At 37.3% G+C, this 16437-nt stretch overlaps 2 protein-coding genes across 2 annotated transcripts in view; one reads left to right on the top strand and one right to left on the bottom strand.

Moving 5' to 3' along the window:
- The first annotated feature begins 115 nt into the window (after positions 1–115).
- Positions 116–4359, top strand: LOC127617703 (solute carrier family 66 member 3-like). Its single transcript, XM_052089758.1, has 7 exons — positions 116–422; positions 2077–2159; positions 2256–2325; positions 2548–2605; positions 2740–2860; positions 2966–3007; positions 3088–4359. The coding sequence occupies exons 1-7, from the start codon at positions 262–264 to the stop codon at positions 3177–3179; spliced, it is 627 nt and encodes a 208-aa protein (XP_051945718.1). The 5' UTR covers positions 116–261; the 3' UTR covers positions 3180–4359.
- A 258-nt stretch (positions 4360–4617) lies between these two features.
- Positions 4618–16437, bottom strand: part of LOC127617702 (rho-associated protein kinase 2-like) — a 74982-nt gene continuing 63162 nt past the window's right edge. The window contains exons 22-31 of the mRNA XM_052089757.1: positions 14945–15038; positions 14242–14336; positions 13918–14109; positions 13137–13305; positions 12472–12542; positions 11964–12052; positions 11612–11690; positions 11202–11460; positions 10648–10861; positions 4618–7390 (exon numbers count right to left, since the gene is read on the bottom strand). Of these exons, the coding sequence (XP_051945717.1) occupies positions 7387–7390; positions 10648–10861; positions 11202–11460; positions 11612–11690; positions 11964–12052; positions 12472–12542; positions 13137–13305; positions 13918–14109; positions 14242–14336; positions 14945–15038 (1266 nt within the window). The 3' untranslated portion in view covers positions 4618–7386. The remainder of the gene's footprint in view (positions 7391–10647; positions 10862–11201; positions 11461–11611; positions 11691–11963; positions 12053–12471; positions 12543–13136; positions 13306–13917; positions 14110–14241; positions 14337–14944; positions 15039–16437) is intronic.

Raw genomic sequence — 16437 nt, 5'->3', positions numbered from 1 at the left:
CTGTTGGCGCTAAAGTTAAGATGCATTATAAAAATGCCATCAGGCATCACTGAAAACCACAATGAGCGACTCTAGATTGCAGCCAAATGCTTCTGTTAACCTGTGCAGCTACGGGCTCTGTGGAGGGTCAAATCTCGCTGCGCTGATGTGTGCGGAAGTGCGGCAAAATCCGAGACCCTAGCAACTGGAGACGCTTCGTGCCTAGAGCTGAACATCGGATCGTACACCGGGATTAAAGGGACAGGCGTTTACAGGGAAGTGATGCTGCTGCCAGAGATGGATGGTAATTTAACGCTGCATTTCGCCAACTTCAGCACTCTGTTCGTATGCATGGTGCTGAAATTCCCGCAGATATTTGTACTGATGCGGGCCAAAGCGACCAATGGAGTCAGTTTGAACAGTCTGCTGCTGGAGCTGGTCGGGTAAGAACTTTACAGCTTTGACAGTGTGTACATCACTGCAGCTCTAGCGGACCACAATATCTACATCCGTCGATTGCACTGCGAGCGATGCGACGCGCCTAATCGATCAAGCTGTCTACAGTTTTGGAAAGTGCGATTCATTTTGGTGAATCAGATCATTTCATGATAAACAATTCACAAGTTGTTCTCAGAAGTCACCACGCTACATTTTACGTTAACCTATTTCACTATTAGCTTACATGCTTTGTTTATTCTTCTAACATTATTGTTTACAATATTGTTACGTCACTATACAAAGTTTTGCCAATATGTATAATGTTATTTAATTCATTATTATTAATAGTAATAATAATAATGATGATAATCTAAATAAAAAAAAAAAAATCCATTACAGGGCAATCTACCAAAGCTTTGCGAATTGGTTCAATCGAATCATTTAAAAGAATTGGTTCAAACGAACAATTCATGCGCGAATCAGACATCTCTTAAATAGACGGAGTGAAATTAATCTTTCGGCTTGTGGAACCCCTTTATTTTACTTTTAAAGGAATAGTTTACCCCAAAATAAAAATTCTTCCATCATTTACTCACCATCCGAGACGTGTATGACTTTCTCTCTTCTGCTGAACACAAACAACGATTTTTAGAAGAATATCTGAGCTCTGTAGGTCTTTACAATGCAAGTGAATGGGTACCAAAAGCACTTAAAGGCAGCATAAAAAATCCATACGACTCTGCTGGTTAAATCAGTGTCTTCAGAAGTGAAATGACAGGTGTGGGTCAGAAACAGATCAATATTTAAGTCATTTTTTACTGTAAATCTCCACTGACACTTTTGCATTGTTTTGTTGTTGTTTTTGCTGATTTTCATTCTTCGTGCGTATCGACGTATACTGGGCAGGTTGGGGAATTTATAGTAAAAAGGACTTGAATATTTATATTTTTCTCACCAACACCTATCATGTCGCTTCTGAAGACGCATATTTAACCACAGGAGTTCTAACTTCTATGGATTAAATTTATGCTGCCTTAATGTGCTTATTAGTGCTTCACAATTTTGGTACCCATTCACTTGCATTGTATGGACCAACAGAGCTCAGATATTCTTCCAAAAATCTTTGTTTGTGTTCAGCAGAAGAAAGTCATGCATGCATGTATGTGTTGTGGTGAGTAGACGATGAGATAATTTATATAAAACTCACAAATATTTCAAGTCTTGATAGCTTTTTAGTCTTTAATATCTAAACTTAGTTACAGCAGACTGTCACAGATATACACATAATCTGCCGGTGCAAAATGATGTGCACAATGTACTGTATGTGGATGTGTATACGTGGTTGACCTGTTCTGCCGTGCATATAAACAAATGTGTTATAGTACAGTATACTCTAGTTTAATTTTCACAGTGCATTAAATAAAATTAAATTGTGTTTGTCAAATGCATAACAGTATAGCATGCAGCATTATTATCAGAGTTAATAATGTGCATTTGAGTGGTACTTTATAAATAATGTGCGCAGAGAAAGCATTCACTTTTGTGTTATTTATGGAATGTATGTGTTCTGTGGATGGGCAAACATTTTGAAAACCTATGAAAATCTTGTCCTTTTGTTTCAAGTTCTGTACCTAGTCTTCTCCCTCTGTGTATGTGCAGCTTTATAGTGTTCATGTCCTATCAGATGTACTATGATTATCCACCCCTCACATACCTGGAGTATCCGATCCTCATAGCACAAGGTGAGTATGGTTTACAGAGGAGATTCTGAGGAAGCTACAGGGCGTTTTTTCCACATAGCAAGACTTGGATTTGAGTGTTAAGCCCTGTTCCTACAGATGTCGTCGTGCTTCTTTTAATTCTACATTACAACAGGAACATGAAGCACAGCCTCATATACGCCACAGTGTATCCTCCCACTCCTTCCTGCTCTCACACATACACACAACAGCCAATATAAAGAACTTTGTGTTGATTTCCATTCTAATGTTCTTAATATAAGCTAATGATAATGAACAAAGACTAACCCTGATAGTTGTCGCCACAAGAATAGCAAAACCTGTCCAATTTAACCTACACTACTATGTAGCCTTTATGATCATTGTCTTTATCCTTAACTACAAGAATCAGGTTTGTTGGTGGATGGCAGCTGCTGACAGTACAAAAATGGGTGATTGATCTGGCCATGGTGAGAGAACACTCTACTACAGCTGCTATTTAGGCTTAGTTTAGTGTCAAACATTGTATTGCACGTTGATTGATTCAAATGAAATGTGTTTGGAAAGAAACCCAAAAGTTTCTGTTTTTGATGTTTTCTCTCAGAGTCTGTGTACATTAATTAGTGCAGGCAGTAAACTGGCACAGCTTCAGTGTCTATGGCGTTCGAAAGATTCTGGACAGGTCAGCACTCTCACCTGGGGTCTGGCCACATATACATGCCTGAGTAAGTGACACAGACACATGAAGTAAAAATAAAAAATAAATGACTTCATTAACAAGCATTTGGACTCTTGAATTCTTACACCTGAAATTGTGTTCTTTTTGTCAGCGAGGATCTTCACTACCATGATCACCACAGGAGACACACAAGGTCAGTCAGAGCTTCCTGATTGGATGTTTGGTTAAGATGTCGGTGACTTCGACTTGAACTTCCCACTCTTTCTTCTCCAGTCCTCATTCGGTTTGTCATCATGAGCATTCTGAATATGTGGGTGACAGCGACAGTGATCCAGTACAAACCTCATGCTGTGAAACAGGATTAAGACCTGTCGCTATGAGTATATCATCACTTCCTCCTGTTATGTAAAATGTTACCAAAGTAGTTTTTGAAGAATGGAAACATACCTCACACTCAACTGGATTCAGGTCAGGTGCTATTTGGATGTAGCACTTTGCAATGCAATGTTAAGATGTACTGACTTTGGGTAAGTGTATACTATAATTAGGAAAATTAAAAAGAATCACCATAATGCTCTTAAGCTCAGAGTTCCCATATTAATTTGATCATAGTAAGAGAAGTTTTTCAGTGTCAATAACATGGCCCTTTTGTGTGTATACATGAAATAGTAATTAAAGTAATGGTCTTTTTATAACATAGTATATAAACTTAATCCTTCACCTAATATTCCTTTGCTTGGAGGAAAAATGGCAATGTGTTGTAATGTGTTTTTACAGCTGTAAATGTGCATTACAGTACGTGACCACAAAATATTAGATGCAAAAAGTGCCCTTTTATTTACAGATCTCACATCAGAATTATGAGACCTCTTTCTGGCCATAGAGTGTTATGAAAACAATACATCCCAGGATCTCATTCCCTTATTCTAGCCGTGGTCACATTCCTTATTATTCCAGGGAGGGTTCTCTCCAGTATTCCCTGTTGTTTAAGTGTTTTTGTCTCCAAATTGCTTGCTTATGATCAATCACTACCCATATATTCCAAAATGGTTTGTTTTGAAGTTAGAATACTGTGGAAATACTTGGTTAAATGGTTAAAATGGTCTTATCTAGTTTTTTGATCAGCTTTCAGCCTATGCACAACTATTATTGAGATATGATATCAGGTTGCTGCACAGCCTATATATACTGTAGTTCATATGGGGTTATGTTTACATACAGTGAAAAATGTACTGTGACTTTTTCATTGAGCAATAACTGTTACATAATATAAGTCATAATGGTTACAGGGTTTTACACATTTTATATTAATGCAAACGCATAAACTATGGAACTCTTCTAATCTCCACACTTTGATCAAACATTGTTCTAGGTCTAGTATAACCAGGTTATTACTCAATAAATGATCAAGAAGAACCATGAAGATTTCATCTTGCAGTTTATGTGTGGGTCACAGAGGTTAAGAGATGCTTAGATCTGTAGCACAACGAATGTCTGTCTTATAGAAGTACTTTAATATATCCGACATCTTCTGTATTTAATAAACTTGGGAATCTATAAACATTCATTTCATGTGGATGGTAGTTTGTTGTCTTTTCAGATTTTTAATATCCAAAACACTGCTGGAAAATGGAACTTCATAGTAAACTTTGTTTCTTTACAAAGGTCTGATCACCATTCACTTGCACTGTACAGACCTACAGAGCTATTTTTCCTAAATTCTTTGTTCTACTGAAGAAAGTCATACACATCTGGGATGGCATAAGGGTGAGTAAATGATGAGAGAACTTTCATTTTTGGGTGAACTGTCCCTTTAATATTTCAGGTTAAATCCACAGGGCTTTCAATTATTTATACCAGAGAATTGAATGAAATGAATAAGGATTTTTAAAAACGAGACTGCACTTGCAAATAGAAATTTCTAGCTGATCTAAAACTGTCAATGCCATTATAACACTAATCCATCAAAAAATATTCAACTTAATTGCCCATAGACTACACCATTACATATACAGTACTATTATTTATATATATATATATATATATATATACACACACACACACACTACACCTTTTTTCCCCTTCAGTGTAATATCCAATATGATTTTTCTGGGGTTATCAACAGCATGTTACAGATACTGTCGTGAGTCCTTAAGTTTTATTTAACCCAGAAAATTCCTTTAACCTGTGTGACTCTTCCAGTGACCATCACAATTTTTGTGCTATAACCATGTCATCAGTACATAGTCATTTATATAACAGGCAAATATATTATTCCTGTAATTAAAGCAAACAGAGAGGACTTCCAGACTGTTTATATTAAAACTTTACTTCCTTTACTATCACAGCTATATACTTCTGACTACTTTTGTTTACAAAAATAAGCAAATGTTATACAGGGTCTCCAAACAACACGGCTACATGTGCTTTTCATTTTATGGTCAAACAGTACATCAATATAAAACATGCAAATCTAGAGGCAGCGCTTTAATAAAAAAAAAAAAAAAAAAAAGTGCCTGGACCAGTATAAATAGCAAACCGACTGGAAGATGGCAGGTCAAATATATGCTGTAATTCGCACACACATATATGTGCGTATGTGAGAATTTACCAGGTATATTTGACCTACCATCTAATATATATATATATATATATATATATATAACATGTAAAAGATGTGCATTCACAGCACATCCACAGATACACATCACTTGCAAGGGTGAGAATACACACACGCAAAAACAATAAACCCCACCTCCCCCACTTCAAATCACAAAAACTAAAATTCTATGAAATACTTCTCTAGTGAATTTAAGCATGTGGATTTTGAACATGCCTCTGTCTCACGAACATTTCAGTTATGTGCCTGCAGGTTTCACTTTCTGGGAGACTTGCCTTTTAAACGTATAGTTGCCCCTAAAAAAAGAACATTCCCTCATCATTTACTCACCTTCATACCATCCCAGATGTGTGACTTACTTTCTTCTGAAAAACACAAACTAATATTGTTTTGAAGAATTCAGCTCTTTTGGTCCATAAAATGCAATTGAATGGTGGCCAGAACTTTGAAGCTCAAAAATGCACATAGGCAGCATTAAAGAAATCCATGAGATTCCAGAGATTAAAATCCATGTCTTCAGAAGCTATATAATATGTGTGGGTGAGAAACAGAACAATACTACAATATGTATTTTTAAACAACCCTCCTATGTTCAAGAGGGTTTTTCTTCCAGTTTTTTTTTTTTTTTTTTAATACAGATTTGCATGATTTTTGCCAACTTTATCTCCACCTACTGGGCAGTTGTAGGAGGGCTGATGAAAGTGTAGATTTATATTTAAAAAGGACTTAAATACTGGACCTGTTTCTTACCCACACTCATTATATCGCTTATCACGCTGAAGACATGGATTTAACCACTGAAGTTGTATGTGTTACTTTCATGCTGCCTTTATGTGCTTTTTGGAGCTTCAAAGTTCTGGCCACCATTCATTTGCATTGTATGAACCTACAGAGTGGAGATATTCTTCTTTCAAGATCTTAATTTATGTTCTGCAGAAGAAAAAAAAATGTCTGGGAAGCATGAGGTAAGTAAATGATAGAGAAATTATTAAGTTTTGGGTGAACTATAGCTTTAAAAGCAGATGAACGTGTTTTTTGTTTTATTTTTTTTTAAATGGCTAATGTGAAATGTTTCCATATGAAATGGCTATATGAAATGTTGGGTAAAAATTTTGGATTGACAGCACTGATATTGTGTTAACCACATCTGGCAAAATAATCAAATTCACTATTTCCTGCTCTCAATTTTGCAAACATTTCAAAAATGTAACTTTGGCCCATTTGTACAGCTCACATCTAGATGATGTTAATTATACAATCATGTTCAGTTCATACAGTTCCCTTCTCAGCTTTACATTCAACTCATGATGTAAGAAGTGAGCAACAAGTGTCGAAGAGAGCGGTATGAGATGCATTTATGATCAGAGAGAGAGGGTAAACAGTCAAATGAAGCTTTGATCACACAGTGGGTTAAACGAAGTTAAAATATAAACATCGTAGAAATCAACCATAGAAAAACTAGTTTCATTGGATTAATGAAGGAATGAAAAACGTATGTAGTGGTGTTTTAAGCCGTTTATGTGGTGTGTTGTCCTACAGTCTACATTCAGCCATCAAAGTCAAAAAAAAAAAAAAAAGACACTACAGTCCGATCAGATCGGGTGCTGCTGTCGTCCACATTCTCAGGCTGGTCCCTAAGATGCTCCAGCAGGGTTCTGTCCAAGTTGGAAACTTAGGGTTCAGGTCAACTCTGGCCTTGAATAAATAAGATGTTTGGTTTGATGATGTCGAACTTTCTGTTCTGCGTAGATTTGCTGTACTCTTGAAGTTGAAGCAACCATTTGCCCAGAGAATAAAAGCCATACGACAGCAAAACCTTCATCAACATTTGTGCATCTCTCACTTTTTTGGATTTGCCAAAATGTGCGAAAAGTTACGACAAAGGTCTTTTGTTGGTGTGACAGGAAGAACCCCAAATCACCATGTAGCAGCACCAGATTCCCAAAATAAGGTTAACTAGAGGAGGGAGAAATTGAGAAAGTGAGAGAGAGGTTAATTTCACCATATTTTAACAACTTCACAGGAAAAATCCTTCAGTAATACAAATAAATCACAGCGTGCATGCCATCATGCGCAAGAGAAGCAGATTAATACACCTGTAAATTCTCACAACAACAGGGTCGCAAAAGGTAACAATAAAGTCCTACAAATATAATAAATACTGTTTCTCATTCGATTTTTCATTTACAGTACAAATGCATTCTTGACAAACAGTTCGTAATAAACACACATATTCAGAAAGACTTATTTGTTAAGAATGCTGTTGCTGGAGTCTTCTCGCCTCATCTTTGGTGTGTCCAATCTGGGGGGACTAGGGCAAGAGGGTCAAAGGTCAAACAAGAAACAAAAGCAAGCCAAGTTCCAATTCTCTGCGCAAACCTCCTCTCCTTCAGTAGCAAATGAGAACTATTGGCGCATTCTGATTGGAGAAACTATTTTGTTCTATATTCAAGAGCGCCACCTGTGGGCCTGATGGGCGGAGAGGGTGCATGATCAGAGAACAGAAACTTCCTTTGAGTTATTGCAGTTTCTCAAATCTCCCGTCTTGGACAAATCTTTCACAAAAACAGAATCCAAACACGCACATGCTTACATTTGCTTCAACAGCTACCAAATCCCACGGCACTCAAAAATAAGCAGGCACACCCATGCCCGGTTCCAAAAACTAGTGAGCTGCCTTGCTGTCTACTACCTACATAGGCAGCAAATCTGCATCATACAAATAGCACTCCCTCATGCGAAATTCAACTCATAATTTATTTTAAAACTTGGGTAAAAGTCCATTTTAAATCAGATTGAATAATTATATAAAATAAAAAAATATTAAAACAATTATAATTAATTATAAGTCTATTCGTTTCATTTCTAATTGACTTTTTTCTTGCTTTGTCCGCCATCATGAATGGATGTTCCACATCAGGAAGCCACGATGCATACGAATTCTGCCTATGTAGGCAGCATACTAGGTTTTGGAACAGAGCTCCTTTATATAAATGGTTACCCTGATACAACCCTACACATGCTCCTCAGATATTAAACGTATGGTCTACATCTACATCATCCACGTCATCCAGTGCCCAGTGCCAGTCCTGAAGCTCCAAATCCAGAGGCCTGCAGATGGAGGAGAGAGCATTCATCCAAGCCTTCACCGATCTCCCTATAGATTGTCTAGTTGCACAGCCTGGAGGTAGTTAAGTGAAGATAGACCTTGGCACCTTAGAGGTAGTTGCTATAGAACACCATTTCACCTTAAAATAAGCATGGGGTCACATTCATGTCTGCCGAAGCTCCCTTATATGCATGTAAAAAAATGCTACCTTTGAAGGCTGTACATTTCTTTGGCATCAAATGAGCAATAATGCAATACAAGTGAAGAATTTCTCTGCTGAAAGAAATAGAGTTCTAAGTTTTAACTAAACCAGATCTTATGGTGCATACCTTTAAATTAAGCACCACTTGCCACAAATAAAAACGTTAACAGTGAAAAAAGGTGCTTTGTTAGTGCCAAAGCGGTTGTCTTGCATCCCCAATCGACTACAACAGAGTATTCACACCAGCGCAACACTGTTCAAGCTTTACGTTTGAGACCTGGTTAGCCAACAATCGCAAAGGCCATAACTGTAATTCTGCTATTCAAGCACTTCATTTTGAACCCTTAATGCTCTTGAGTGATGGAGGTTTTGGCATTAAAATGCAATACATTCCATCCCATTTCCATGTCAGCAATGTTCTTCCTCTCAGCTTGTGGTGAACTGGAGGTTGAACTGGTCTGGAGCACAGGGTCTGAGACCTTTCTTGTTCTTGTCCATGTGCTCTTTGTGGTATTTGATCTGGCATCTCTGGCATTCCAGAGCCAGAGGTGGTTTGAACATGTTCCTCAGAGGTTTGGTACAGGCCTCGCAGTTGGCAGGGAAGTGGTAGAATAAAGGGATAAACTCATGTCCATAGTGGTAGATGAAGCCATATTTCTCTGCACATGCTGTAGGTTCATTTACGTTGTACACAAACCTGTGTATAATATAGAGTATAGAGTATAATATATAGACTCTAGTCTATAAATAGTGCCAAATACACCTAATGTCTCGACAGCTTTTGCTGTTGAAACAAAAGTGTGTCGCAATTGACAATAGTGAGTAAGTTGGAATCAGACTTAAAGTTTAGTTCATCCCAAAAGAAAAATCCTGTCATCATTTAGTCACCCTAACGTTGTTCCAAACCCATATGACTTTCATTCTTCTGTGAAACACAAAAAGGAGATATTTTGCTTGATGTCCAAGCTGCTCTTTTCCATGCAGTAAAAGCAGACAGTGACCAGGTGGTGTCAAGATTGAAAAAAGCACAAAAAGGCACCATAAACCTAGTCCATATGACTTCTGCGCTTCAGTCTTCAGAAGCTATATAAGATTAGTTTGAGAATAATATTTTTGTTTTTATTGCTATATTATATAAAATGTATCAATCCAGTTTAGTTTTCCAATTTTTTTTACACTTTGTCTGTTATATTAGTTTAGTTTTTATTTTCTCTGTGTTTCCTAGTTTCAGTTTAGTTACTTTAGTTAGTTTTGAAGTTATGAAGAAAATATTTTAGTTTAATTTCACTTCTTATTTTTATTTCAGTTAAGGAAAATGTTTTAGATTTAGTTTTTGTTAATGATAATAACACTGGTACAGAAAAAAAGTTGTATTAACATTAATGCACTATGAAGTAACATGAACTAACAATAGTAAGTTAATTAAATAACATTACAATTAATAAAGGCTGTAAAAATATATTGTTCATGGTTTGTTCATGATACCTAATGTAAATTAATGGAACCTTTTTATAATCTTACCAAAATTACATAAAAATTACATTAATTGTGAACTGCTAACGTTTATTTGTTTTGAAAAAGTTATGACTAGTTCTGTTGTCAATATCAAAAGGTCATTGTGACATACTGGTAAGCAGTAAAAACCATGAGAGCATCACACACAGCAGAGATACGTTAAAAATAAGAAAAATAAATCCATTACAAGCTCTAAAACTGCTCCAGTGAAAAATCATTCATATCTATGATTCGTTTACTGTCTTAGACGTTTTGCTGTAACACAAATCACTAATGATTAAGCAAATGCGATGAAGATGTGGTACTGTTATGGTTCAAATGTAAATGTAAAATGCTCTGATTAGTGGTAATATGACTCAGCAATTGAAATGAATACTTAAAACTCACCTGGGTTTGCTGGGGGGCATCTGTCGGCTGGGTCTCCTCATGGATTGACTGGCTTGTATTTTAACAGAAGCTCTGGGAGAGGAGCGGTGAGGGGCTTCAGGTGCTGGAGGTTTTTTGGGGATCTTCTTCATGAGTCGACTAACCCACTTCTGCTGTTCCTCCTGAGACATGGCTAACAGCAGCAAATTTTTAGCCGTAGATATGTCATAGTTCACTAGGGATAGAGAAAGCAAGCACAGCTTTAGGGCTTGGCGGAATGATGGTATATACAGTGAAAAACATTTAAATTTAATTCAACTGATGTGCTGTCACAACGGCTTCATCCAATCATAACTACTGATTTATAATATTAGTTTTACTATTTTTCCTAACTTGAGTGTTATATAATGTGAAGTTGTTTGTTAATCAGCCAAGCAGACAGTTATCAGCCGATGCAGATATGTTCTCAAAATGCCCAAAATAATGAATTAGCCTGGCTGATATATTGGTCTATTACTAATTGTAAGTAGTCATTTTATTTATTTAATTTGCTAATTAATTAGGTAATTAATTACCTCTGCAGGGAGCAATGATCTCTTCTTTCTTGTCCATGTGGTCTTTGTGGCACTTGATGTGGCATCGTCTGCACTCCAGAGCGGGAGGTGGTTTGAACATGTTCCACAGGGGTTTGGTACAGGCTTCACAGTTAGTGGGGAAGTGGTAGAGTGTGGGGATGAACTCATGACCCTTATGGCACATGTAGCTGGACTTGTCACCAGGGAGAGGCTCCGGTTCTTGCTCTTTCTTGCTCTCGCCCTCATTCGCATACAAGATCTGGGAGAATAAATGACGAGAAATGAGACCTTTAATAACAGACACTATCCTAATGAATTTAAAGCTCTAACAAATTGCCAAGTTGCCAGTTTGTTACCATCCGCCAGCACAGGAAGTTAATTATTGGTTAATGATGGGTTGTTGACTGTACCTGGAATATTCTGGGGATCTCTTTGGCATCAGCACGATAAACGTCTGTCTGGGTTACCGAACGCACATGGAAAAGTTTACTGTGATGAGAATAGAATAGAAGGAGAAACCGTTTAATCTAAAAGACAAAATAACATACCGGTAATAGAAAACCTGAACTAGAACTATGGAGGGCAATTTATTTTCAAACGGGGACAAAAAAAATAAATATATTATGCAAATTCGAAAAGTCTGGGCTCAAAGAAAATCGAGAGTTTCCCCACAAGTAATTTACGACGTTCATGTGCGCTCAAGTCGTAAATACGATAATTCCGATGTGACTTGAATGCACCATAAGTGTGAAAATGACTCACTCTATGTCCAGCACCATGTAAGGATTGGAATGCTCTTTGTCCTGCTCGCTGTTGTAGAAGAGAATCTTCTTGCTGCTTACCACAACATACTAGAGCAGAGAAAAGAAGCAATATTTTGATTTCTGAAACATGCATCATGCAGGTATAATGGTATGAATTTATGTGTAGTTTTGCAACTCTAATGCACTTGTGTTCACAAACCCACTAGAGGTTTAGTCCAGCTATATACATATTATCATGTGGTTGCTGATATGATCAGCAAATATTATGAATATTCAAATAAATGAACATGTAAATGTAGTTTCATTACATTATATCCCCCCATTACTTACGTCAATGTATTGCTTTTTTTTTATCATAAACAGCGCGTCATCACTGTATCCTTAGTGAACTACTTACAGTACATTACAGTCATAATGACAATATGCACTTTACTGGAGTCTCTTTGGGGGGGGGGGGGGCATTGGCATTTTACATTGGCATTACAAAATGCCAATGTAAATTGTACCTTTCTTTCCCATCCAAAGCGTTTGGTGTTGTTCCTCACAGGTAAAGACAGCCAACCCTCCAGCCTTGTCTCTGTACAAGAGAAAAAAACAGTAAGAAATGTATTTGTGACAGCGCGGAGGGCGGGCCGGGACATGATGCTACACACCCGGCCCCTAATCAGGCTAATCAAGCCTCCGAGAGGGATAAAGGCCAACTGGAGACTGCAGTGGGACAGAGAGAGAGAAAGAGAGAGATTTACAGGCAGCTATCTGACACCTTTGTGTGTTTGTCTTTTTGTTTAAGTTCCTTATTAAAATATTATTTATATTGTCAAGCCGGTTCTCGCCGCCTCCTTTCCCATTAATCCCTTTACAGTATTATAAAACAGACAAGCCTTATACAAATACACCAGCTCATGAGAAAAGCCTGCAGTCCATGCACTGCACTCCATGCAGGTCACCTGTATGGTCAGGCTCTGCATTGAGGTGAAGGGTGAAAGGTCATTGAGAACTTCACCAAAACTGAGCAGGGAGAAAGGAGGGTGACATGAAAGGACAAAGAGAAACAAAAGGATTGTGATAAAGAATAAGGAGGAAATAAAATGAAAGGAATGTGTGTCAACAGTGTGGAAAAAATATACAATTATGAAACCAATCAAGATTCGACAAGAACGGAACACGGTACCTGGTAGTGACTCATCAGTGTCCATGTCTGGACCGCTGCTCATACTGGCCGAGTCGAGCGACTGGATGTTGAGTGAGTTCAGCAGGCTGCGCAGTTGCTCAATATCACTGTCTTTACTATCCAGAGCCATCTGCAGCTCAATACGCACCAGCGACTCATCTGCCAGTTGCTGCAGAATATAAACCAGAGTTAGAAACAAGCATTCTGGTTGTGTGTCAACAGTTCTTTATTAGACAATGTGTGTTGTTTTTTTGTTTTTTTTCTTCATTTACCATTGTTTTTCCCTGCTGTTCATGACCCCATCAGAACAGACAGCAGGGGAAAAATAATGCTAAAGAAGAAAATGCCTAAATTTTTCCCATTTCCCCCCCCCCCAAGGCAATGTCCAAATAAACTATGTTGTCAAATGTTGTTTTGCCACAAATAAATCATGTACAAAACTGCACAGTAAAAGAAAATATGACCCAAAGCATATTAAATAAAGGTTAATTTCCAACAAGTGAAATTGGATGGGGATCAGGGGACATCAAGCTGTAGAAACGAAGAAAAAGTACCACAGAAGTATCATAAACATGATAAACATGGTTGCCGACCACAGTGTTCTTTGTGCTGCAGAGAGTATGAAAACAACGAAATTCCCTTTTGTACAATAACAATTATGGTACTGTGCTCACTTCATATTCAACTAATGGTCTATTATGGTACACTTGATGTCTAATGTATAATCTTGGTTCTGAAGCAAAAGAAATTCCCACTGGATCCACTGGAATAGTAATCATACCGCTTGCATGTCATTAATTTCTCTCTGGTATTTGATGATGGTGCTGTTGAGTTTCTCCCTCTCTGATCGAAGCTCCAGCTGCAACTTCCTGTTCTCTTTCTCCTTCCTCCTCACGTCTGTATCATTTCCACGACGACTGCCGCCACCTCGGACCTCCTTCCGGTTCATAATCTCTGCCAGCTTGTTTACAGCCTGAATAAAACAGGAAAAACAGATTGGAAATTACTTACTAAAATTGACCAATAGAAACAAGCTAATTTGTAAAGAATTGCCAAGTAGAAAAATTGATGTCAGTGACTTTGCGCTTGCCATAGTATGGTGTACCTGTGTTTTGAGGGTTCTCTCTGACTGCAGCTGTTTCTCGAGGGCAAGTTTCACTTGCGTTATGGACTGCTCTTCATTCTTCATATTCTGCAGGTCTGAAAAGTAAAAGAAATAATCAGTAATCATAGACACAATAAACCAAACTCACTTCACCATCACAGTGAAAGGTGTTGTTCAGTTAGAAACAGGAGTTTAAGCAAAAACAATTGACATTCATTGGGGTCCAAATGTCTGTGACCACTTAAAAAAAGATTTGTGCTTCAAAACTTAATGAAAAAAAGTTTAGGATTGCGAAAAAATGTAAAACAAAGAAACTGTATAGTCACATAGATAAAACAAAATGTTGCATCACTAAGTTACTAATCAAATAAGCAAATTTGTGACATTGACCACTCTTCCTTTCATTGCTTCCACTGAAGCACACAAGGTGCTCTTTGGAACATTTCAAATCATGCTGGTATAACATGGATCATAAGGTTTTGCACACGCTTGTGGAGTTCATGCCAGCTTAAAGTGGAAACTGTCATGAAAGCAAAAGGGTGACAATGCAATGTTCACATATTGAAATTCATATCAAATTTCACTGAAATTGTTTTGCCAATTATATATTTTGTAAGGAAACATTTGCATAGCATAAGCATTTTCACTAGTGCTCTCAAGATATTTGGTATTATGCCATTGGCATAAGATCTGTAAAACTCACAGTCTTGTGTCTCCTTCAGCTTGTTGTTGAGTTCTTCCTTCTCATTGGCTAAGTTTGCCACGTCATTCGTCAATGTGCGATTAGCTTCCTCTAACTGTACAGGAGACAGGACATCTCAGTCTTAAAAGCATCAAGTTCTCATCTAAGTTCATTCCAATATACACTAGGACTGGGTAATGATAAAGATTTCCCGGTTTGATTCGATTCAGATTCACAAGATCTCAATTCAACTCGATTCTGATTCGATATAGATTCATTTGGGTATCATTTCAATTACAATGTCCCTTTTGCTCACATATAAATGGCATTTTCTCTCAGCTAATGCTGTTCATTATAAAGAGAGCCTCTAACCTTCTGGGTAACCCTTCTATGTACAATTGTATTCTATTCTGCAAATTATTATATTGATCACATTTTAGATTTTGAAATTTTTTCAAATTCAGTGTCTTGAAATTACATATTTTATATTGCATATATATATATATATATATATAATTTTTGTGTTATGTTTATTGTTTACATGCATCATTTGTGCTATATAATTATTTACATCGATATGTAGAATTAGGGATTCACCGATGCCAATTTTTGCCCTGATGCCCTGAACTCTCTGTATTGGCTGATACCAATACTGATCTGATACCAGTGTTGTTTGTTTCTTAATCAGTTTAAATACGATTTTTATTCCTCACTGTGTGGAACTAATTAGGGGTACTCACATGGAAAAAACAAAAAAAAAACCTACACATTATTTTAAATATAAACGTGTGGCCTATAAGGAGACACTTTATTTTATTCAGTCCTTTTTAACTTTAAAACACTCAGGCTTTTATTTTGACAGTTCGAATACTCCAGGAAGTCCTTTGAGTGTGTGTGTGTGTGTGTGTGTGTGTGTGTGTGTGTGTGTGTGTGTGTGTGTGTGTGTGTGTGTGTGTGTGCCTTGTTCACAGTAGCTTAATACGCTTCTTATTCAAAATCAGTTAAAATGCTCTTCCGGTGCAGTTCTCGATACATGTTACAGGCGAACTGAACAATTCAGCATCTACATCTGAGAAGTTGTTTGTGTAGAGCGCTAGCATATTGCATGTCGCTCTGAGAGCTGAAAATAGCAGTGCATCATTACATATCCAAAACTTGCTATTTGTCTGTGTCAACAGAGCAGTGCGCATTCACTGAAATGCACAGCGCATGTAGGCTACATATTTACTTATTAAATGCAGCCTTTTGTGTTTCACAAAGCCAATGAATGTCTTCAAGAGACTTTAAATATAATGCATGAGATACAGTGTACTTTAATGGTGCTTTTGTTCTTTTATGTCATTTTTGGAAATTTGACAGTAACGACCATGACTAACACACAGTATCGGATTTGGATCGGGTTCATCAGACCAATACTGGATCCTGTTTAAAAACGTTAGAACCGGAGCCAATACGATACATCTTTAAGACTACCGGCATCAGACAGTGAGCGCTTTTAAACAAGAGAGGATCTG

This window comes from Xyrauchen texanus, chromosome 24 (assembly GCF_025860055.1).
Source record: "Xyrauchen texanus isolate HMW12.3.18 chromosome 24, RBS_HiC_50CHRs, whole genome shotgun sequence".
NCBI lineage: Eukaryota > Metazoa > Chordata > Actinopteri > Cypriniformes > Catostomidae > Xyrauchen > Xyrauchen texanus.
Note: the sequence above shows the minus strand (reverse complement) of the source record. Positions and strands in the feature narration are given on the sequence as shown.

Excerpts from the sequence above, each read along its gene's own strand:
- LOC127617703 (XM_052089758.1), top strand. The coding sequence starts at position 262 with ATGCTGCTGCCAGAGATGGATGGTAATTTAACGCTGCATTTCGCCAAC. Across the intron at positions 2,861-2,965 it reads GGCCACATATACATGCCTGA|CGAGGATCTTCACTACCATG; the intron begins GTAAGTGACACA and ends TCTTTTTGTCAG. Across the intron at positions 3,008-3,087 it reads CACCACAGGAGACACACAAG|TCCTCATTCGGTTTGTCATC; the intron begins GTCAGTCAGAGC and ends TTTCTTCTCCAG.